Source organism: Lactuca sativa, chromosome 7 (genome assembly GCF_002870075.4).
Source record: "Lactuca sativa cultivar Salinas chromosome 7, Lsat_Salinas_v11, whole genome shotgun sequence".
NCBI lineage: Eukaryota > Viridiplantae > Streptophyta > Magnoliopsida > Asterales > Asteraceae > Lactuca > Lactuca sativa.
This window is the reverse complement of record NC_056629.2, coordinates 37992647-37999537: the sequence shown is the minus strand read 5'-3', so window position 1 is coordinate 37999537 and position 6891 is coordinate 37992647. Positions and strand designations below refer to the sequence as shown.

General features: G+C 35.7%; 1 protein-coding gene across 2 annotated transcripts; it reads left to right on the top strand.

Annotated features, from left to right (window-relative positions):
* The first annotated feature begins 4813 nt into the window (after positions 1 to 4813).
* LOC128125853 (uncharacterized) lies at positions 4814 to 5697 on the top strand. 2 transcript variants are annotated; one of them, XR_008225164.1, is made up of 4 exons: positions 4814 to 4998; positions 5140 to 5172; positions 5256 to 5302; positions 5541 to 5697. XR_008225164.1 is itself a non-coding variant. In XM_052765480.1 (4 exons), exons 1-4 carry the CDS (start codon positions 4828 to 4830, stop codon positions 5588 to 5590), a joined length of 315 nt encoding a protein of 104 aa, XP_052621440.1. In that variant the 5' UTR covers positions 4814 to 4827; the 3' UTR covers positions 5591 to 5697. The 2 variants fall into 2 exon arrangements, 1 of the variants encoding a protein (XP_052621440.1); XM_052765480.1 differs by having other exon boundaries at positions 5140 to 5186.
* The last annotated feature ends 1194 nt before the right edge of the window (positions 5698 to 6891 follow it).

Genomic DNA, 6891 nt, shown 5'->3' with positions numbered 1-6891 from the left:
TTTTAGAAGTTTGGAAATTCGGAGTACACCCAGCGTACAGGAGTACACCCAACGTACTCGTGTTCATGGTCTGAGTTGGGCCACGTAGCCTACTCCATCGCATGCGACACGTATCATACGGACTCGACACGTCTGATGCCACGCATCAGGGTACGCCTAGCATACTAAGTTGTACGCCCAGCATACTTGAAGATTACGCCCAGCGTGATTCAAGTTTCAGCCCCTATAAATAGAAAGCAAGACCTCCGGGTTTTTGTTTACAAAATATATTCTCTCTTACTCTCTACTTCTTCTCTAGCTACTTTTAACCCCCCTGAGGTTCCGATATCATCCCCTAGCACCCGAAGCAACCTCGGAGCCCCAAATTTTTCCAAGAAAAAGAGTTTGTCGAGTCAAAACTCTGCCCGTGTGGAGCCTGGTCTTTTAGAAAACGCCCCGGTTTTATCGGAAATGATTGTTTTAAGAGACAATGTGTTGCCAAATTATCGTCTTAACAAGTGAGTGTGTAGTCACTTTCTTCTTACACATAGATATGAAGTATTTTCTATAAAATACATGTTATGTGTAATTATCACTACTAGAAAATAGCCCTTTAATGACGCGCAAACAATGACACTCGCTGATAGAGGACGCGCATTGGTGTGTGCCTTAAAAAATAATGTCAATTTTGAAAAATTTGAAGGATAGTGGACACGCATTTGTGCGTGCCCTAAAATTAGTGTAAGAAAAGAAAAAAAAAAGAAATGCGGAGGGCGCCTTTCATAAAGTGCGCGTCCTCTAAATGTGTCGCTTTATATTTTTTTGCCTAAACGCGCGTTTTTAAAGGGGGAAAACAAAATCGTCTGGAATTCTAAAATTTTGAAGAACCCTGCTTCTACCTTCTCTCCTCAGTATCTCTCTTTTCATTCACTCCTTCCTTCTCTCTGTAAACCCTAAGCCATCGCCACTACCACCGCCATTAAGCCTTAAAAACTCAATCCACACTAGAATCCTACAATAGAACCCTAATAATCCTTTTGAATCAACACATCCTTTTGAATCGGCTCGTCTTCATTTACCTCTGTATTCTCTCTCTCTCTCTCTCTCTCTCTCTCTCTCTCTACAAGCCCTAAGCTGCCACCATCAACATCGAACCCGATAAGCTTTAAGAATTTGGAGTGCATCTAGAAACCTAAGCACACACTTCCGCCATCTCAAGATACCGGTTCAAGATCGGAACTCCAATCCCTCTGTCCCCACTCAGATCCCACGCACCGCTGCCCCTAACCTTTTCCTTCTAAACGAAAGAAACGCTCGATGATTCTTCCTCTACCGGTGGTCCCGCCTCCAAATCACTCGAGACTGAAATTTTCGAGGACCGACTCTCGTAGGTACGTCTGCGTAATCAGAGTGGCAAAGGGAAGAAAGTCGACCCATGGAAGAGCATGAAGTCCAGGAAGAAATCTGGTGGGAGTTCAGGATCTAGGGCAAACATTTACCTCCCACTGGTGCCTTCGAAGACACCACACCTGATTTTCTCTCTCGCTCTCTCTCTCTCTCTCTCTCTCTCTCTACCCCCTACTACTCGACAACCACCCACCATCCTTCTTCTTCTCTCTCGTTCACCAGTGCCACCAATAAAGCCTCATTATACCACTAACACAACATACCACAAGATTAAAGAATGAAACATTAGGTTTTTGTTTTGAATCCCAGGCACATCATTGGCTGAGGTTATTTTTTCTTAGTCAACTAATTTTGTATTTTTTTTGGTTTTTTAGGGCTGCTCATGGTGTGATGATGCCGAAAGAGATGTCTCTATAAGCAGAAGAGAAAAACATAAATGATGGTGAAGAGGCGAAAGGTTCTATTAAGGCTTCCATAAGCATTAGAAGCTTCCCTCCAGTGAGTTCCTGCTGTTACAGACAATATGGATGGAAATGGAATTGAAAATAAAACAGAGCCTATCATGACTTTGGAATCACGGATTCTGAGTTTTAATTCTAAACCTCCTTTCACCATCACGAGTCTCTTGTGATTTTCTTTGCTATTTCGTGTCTATAAATGTTCATAAACAGTGACGTCTCTATAGACCTTTTTAAACAGATTGATTTTAGGATTGTGGCTTGTGGCTTGTAAAAAACCATTGATTAATGTAATTTGGTTATGGATGTCTTGTTTATGTGTAAATGCAGGTTCTTCCACCTCCTAATGTTACTGGAGCTCTACACATTGGTCATGCTTTAACTGCTGCTATCCAGGTTTATATTATGCCTTGCACTACAAAAATAGAAAATAGACAGATTTATAAGTAGAACCTTATAGACACTTATGAATTTAGTCCACATGTTTTTGCAATATGAAATGAAGTGCATAACAATGAATAAGGAATGTGCTAGTGAACAATCTCATGGCCTTATGACTGGACCTTCAAATAATATCCACAAAGAACTGAAATTTGATTATGTAGATAACTTTGACAGACATAATTCATGTTTTACAAATAGTGTTTCACCTTTACAATATCATACAGCTGAGAAATATCAGGTATCACATTCAGATATGTCTGGAGGTTATGATGACAAACCGTTGCTGCTGAGTTCAAATGCAAAGCATTTAGGTAACTTAAGAGGTGATTGATTGTCCGTCCATAATACAAGTATGCAGTGATGAAGAAGCTACTAATTTACCCTTCAAATTTTAATTTGTGTTTGATTGAGGTACACCCCCTTATCATTTTTTATATGCCAGAACACAAAAGACATATACACCCCTAATGTTTTCTGTGAATTTCAGCTTCAAGAGGAGGCTGCTTTGGCAATCAAATGTATTGATAAATGCAAAGAATGGGGGATTTAAATGGTTGGTAATAATAAATTAAAATGCCTTGTTCAAATTTTAATTTGTGTTTGATTGAGGTACACCCCCTTATCAATCTTTTTTCTCAACTTGTTTACAAGCTGATTTCTTTATGGTTTGTTTAACTACAGGTGAAGATTATAAAGTGCCTTGTTGAAAACATTATGGTAGATATATCTTTTAATCAACTTGGAGGATTGTGTACCCTTTGCTTTCTTGAGGAGGTTGATAATCTGATAAACCATAACCATTTGTTTAAGAGGAGCATTATACTAATCAAAGCCTGGTGTTATTATGAGAGCCGCATACTTGGTGCTCACCATGGGCTCATATCAACTTATGCCCTTGAGACTTTGGTTCTTTACATATTCCATGTTTTCAACAATTCTTTTGTTGGACCTCTTGAGGTTGTTTAACATACAATTTACAAACATACCCTTTACAGGTATGTATTTGGAACCTTTGTTTATGAATGCTCTCACTGCATTTTCAGGTACTTTACCGTTTTTTGGAGTTCGTTAGTAATTTCGACTGGGAAAACTTTTGTGTTAACTTATGGGGTCCTGTGCCAGTAAGCTCACTTCCAGATGTGACTGGTAATAGTGTATGATGATGTTTCTAGTTTCTTCTCAATAATATAATTAACAGAAGTCAATGTTTGACTTTATGCTGATGTGGACATATTCTTATAAAATTGTAGCTGAGCCACCTCGTAAAGACAGTGGAGAATTGCTGTTGAACAAAGTATTTCTTGATGCTTGTAGCTCTTTGTATGCTGTTTTTCCTGGTGGTCAGGACAACCAAGGGCAAACTTTTGTTTCCAAACATTTTAATGTTATTGATCCATTACGTGTTAGCAATAATCTTGGATGCAGTGTCAGTAAAGGTATTTTTTTTTTAAAATTTATTTTATCATCTTAACATTTATACGTATGCACATTTATATGTATGCACAATGCTTCTTAGTGAACTATATGAAGAAGAAAACAACTTTAAGCATTTTGATTTTTGATTTTTTTAATATTGTGTACACACATTAATCTGAGACTAATGATTGAAAGAGTAATTAAAAGTGATAACACTTTATATGTGAAAATCTATTTATTTAAGAAACTTGCAGTTTACATTATTTACTAGTATTACAATTTGTTAGGTATACCGGTGAGTTGTCTGTTGATGCTGTTACTGATTGTCCGGTTGGGCTCAGGTAAATAAAGATTGAAAAAGCAAAAGAGTTGTTTTTAATTTATGTGTTATTGATAGACTGTTGCAGAGGGAAGAGCTATATACAATAACAAAAATCAATTCTTTAGATTGGTTGCTGGGGATTAATTTCTACTCCTTAGGTATGGATGTCAAAAAAATTATCCTAACATTTCTTCTTATTACAATATTAAAAAAAAATTGAATCTATGTTGTTTTGATTGTTAGGTTGAGAGAGAATTACAGCCATGGATTGCTAAAGATGATGATGTTGGTGGAGAAATGTGGAGAGTGAACCAGAGAATTGTTAGAGCCATTTTGCATGCCGGTTAGATCAACCTAAGTGGATTCACGAAAGGAACTGGTATGTGCTACGGGTACCACGGTGTGCTCAGGTAATAAAGATTTGTTTTGTTGCTATATTGAGTAGGTTTTTCACAGTACAATGTCCCAATAAGTGAAAAATTGGGTAGATTTTTCAGAGTGCTATTTTCTAATAGGAAAAATATAAAAGCGCGATGCTATATTCGTGATTGGATGCTTGTATAATCACTTTCTTTGATCATAATTTTTATTGTGTTTTGTAGTTTTGGAGAAAGCTGGGGCAATAGTGGTATTTTTCTCTTTACATCTATTCCTTAAATTGTGTTTTGAATGTTTTGTTTGATGATTCAGGGGGAGATATGATCTACGTAAATGACTACTTTTGGTCCCAAAAATTTAGTCATTTTAGTTGGAACATAAACTAAAAACCTCAAAATAAGGACCAAAACTACAAAAGAAAACATGTTGGGACTAGAATTGAAAAAAAAATCAGCTATACATAAGAACCAAAATGTAATTTATATACTTCTTTTTATACAAACAACACTTAATATTAATTGTGAATTGGTAATCTTGAACTCATTTACAGGAGTTGTAATAGCCTTGACCGGATTTGTACTCATGATGCTTGTAGTAAGTTTCACATTTTTATTCTTCATTTTATGAATAGTTTCACATTTATGAGCAGGATCTTATCAGAAGCCCTTGTTTCATTACTCAAAGTTTTGACAATCTCCGTTAGTGTCATTTATTTTGTGATTCTTGTTTCAACAGGTGTGTAATGGCACAAACAATCAAACTAATTTGGTCAGTTTCAGAAGGTCACTAATTAACATGCATGCATCCAATTTGTTTTGTTAGGACAAGTAATAAATATATTGTTCTTGCAGTGGGAATACTATTGTTGCTGAGCTACATGGTGAAGTTGGGTGGCCAGGTAAGCACTTGATGTTTTATTCTAGAAAAAGAAATGTTTATGCATATATACATACATACATACATAAATACATACAATAAAAATGTCAAAACAAAGCTAGAGGCTTATTCTTTAAATTTACATATGCAGATAAATCTGTTACTTGATCATCAAAGTTTTTTCAAACATCAAAACCGTGTTGATTCAAAACACCTTCCAAATCCCACCTCTTTCATTTGTATATTTGTTTTTTTTGAAGCATCTTCTAGCTATGGTGAACCAAAATACACTCAAGGAGAAAACATCTAGTGGTATGCAGGGTGTAAACAACAAATGGTGCACACTTCTTCACCTTCTTGGCTGTTGTCTTCTTTCACAAGCACATCTTCAATCATCATGGGGTTCTACTAAAAAGAAAGTTAATGCAGCCATTTCTTGCTTTTTTTAGGTATGTGTTATGTGACATATCATCCACTAATGTATCATTTATCATTCAGCATCTTTTACTTTGATGGGTATAGATACAGAAGGGTAAAATGGTCATTTACTTGCATTCAAACAGTTTATTCATTTAGTAAAAAAAGGGACATATATATAGGTGTGTTTCTTATTGACCTAACAAATACAAAGGGGTAGAATGGTCATTTACTTGCATTCAGATAGTTCACTAGGGGGTGATGCTTTTTGACATAGTACATACAAAGGGGTAAGATAGTCATTTGATTTACGCACATTCAGACAGTTCATTTAGCCTAAGAAAGGGACATAGGGGTGTTTCTTTTTGAATTCATATGTACAGAAGGGTAATAGGGTCATTTACTCACATTCACATAGTTCATCCAGTCAACAAAATAGACAAATACGTAGTTGTGTTTTCTTTTTGACTTAATGCACTTATTAATATTATTATTATTATTATTATTATTATTATTATTATTATTATTATTATTATTATTATTATTATTATTATTATTATTATTTATTGCTATATGTTAATGTTATTTTTTTTATTAATATATAGGTTAATTCGTTTGGAATCTAACACAGCTGGAAGAAGGTCGTGGATACTTTCATTTGGACTTGGTTATACAAATAGGTTATATAGTTAGGGAAAACCTCTTAATAGCAATGTACAATTAGGTCCCCTTAATACCAATGTATTACAATGTATTGTATTTTTGTATGACATTAAATTTTATGTAATGGATTATATTTTTGGTATATGATATATTATTTTCTATTATTGGACATTAAATGCAAATTTAATTTGAAAATTAGTAAATCCATAAATAATTTTTTTTAACATTTAAAATTATGATACGCAAAAATGTGTGTCATCTTTATTTATGACATGGCCTTTCTTGACATGGGCTTTCTTGATACGCATTGCGTGTCATAAACGCGCGCGTCGTAAGGTTACGACACGCGAATGCGTGTCGTCTTCCTTTATGACAGGGCCTTCCTTGATACGCATTGTGTGTCGTAAACGCGCGTCGTAATTGCGCGTCATAAATGCGCGTCGTAAATGCGCGTCGTCTATAGACGACGCGCAAAAGCGCGTCGTCTCTCGTTATGACAGGGCCTTCCTTGACACGCATTTGCGCGTCGTC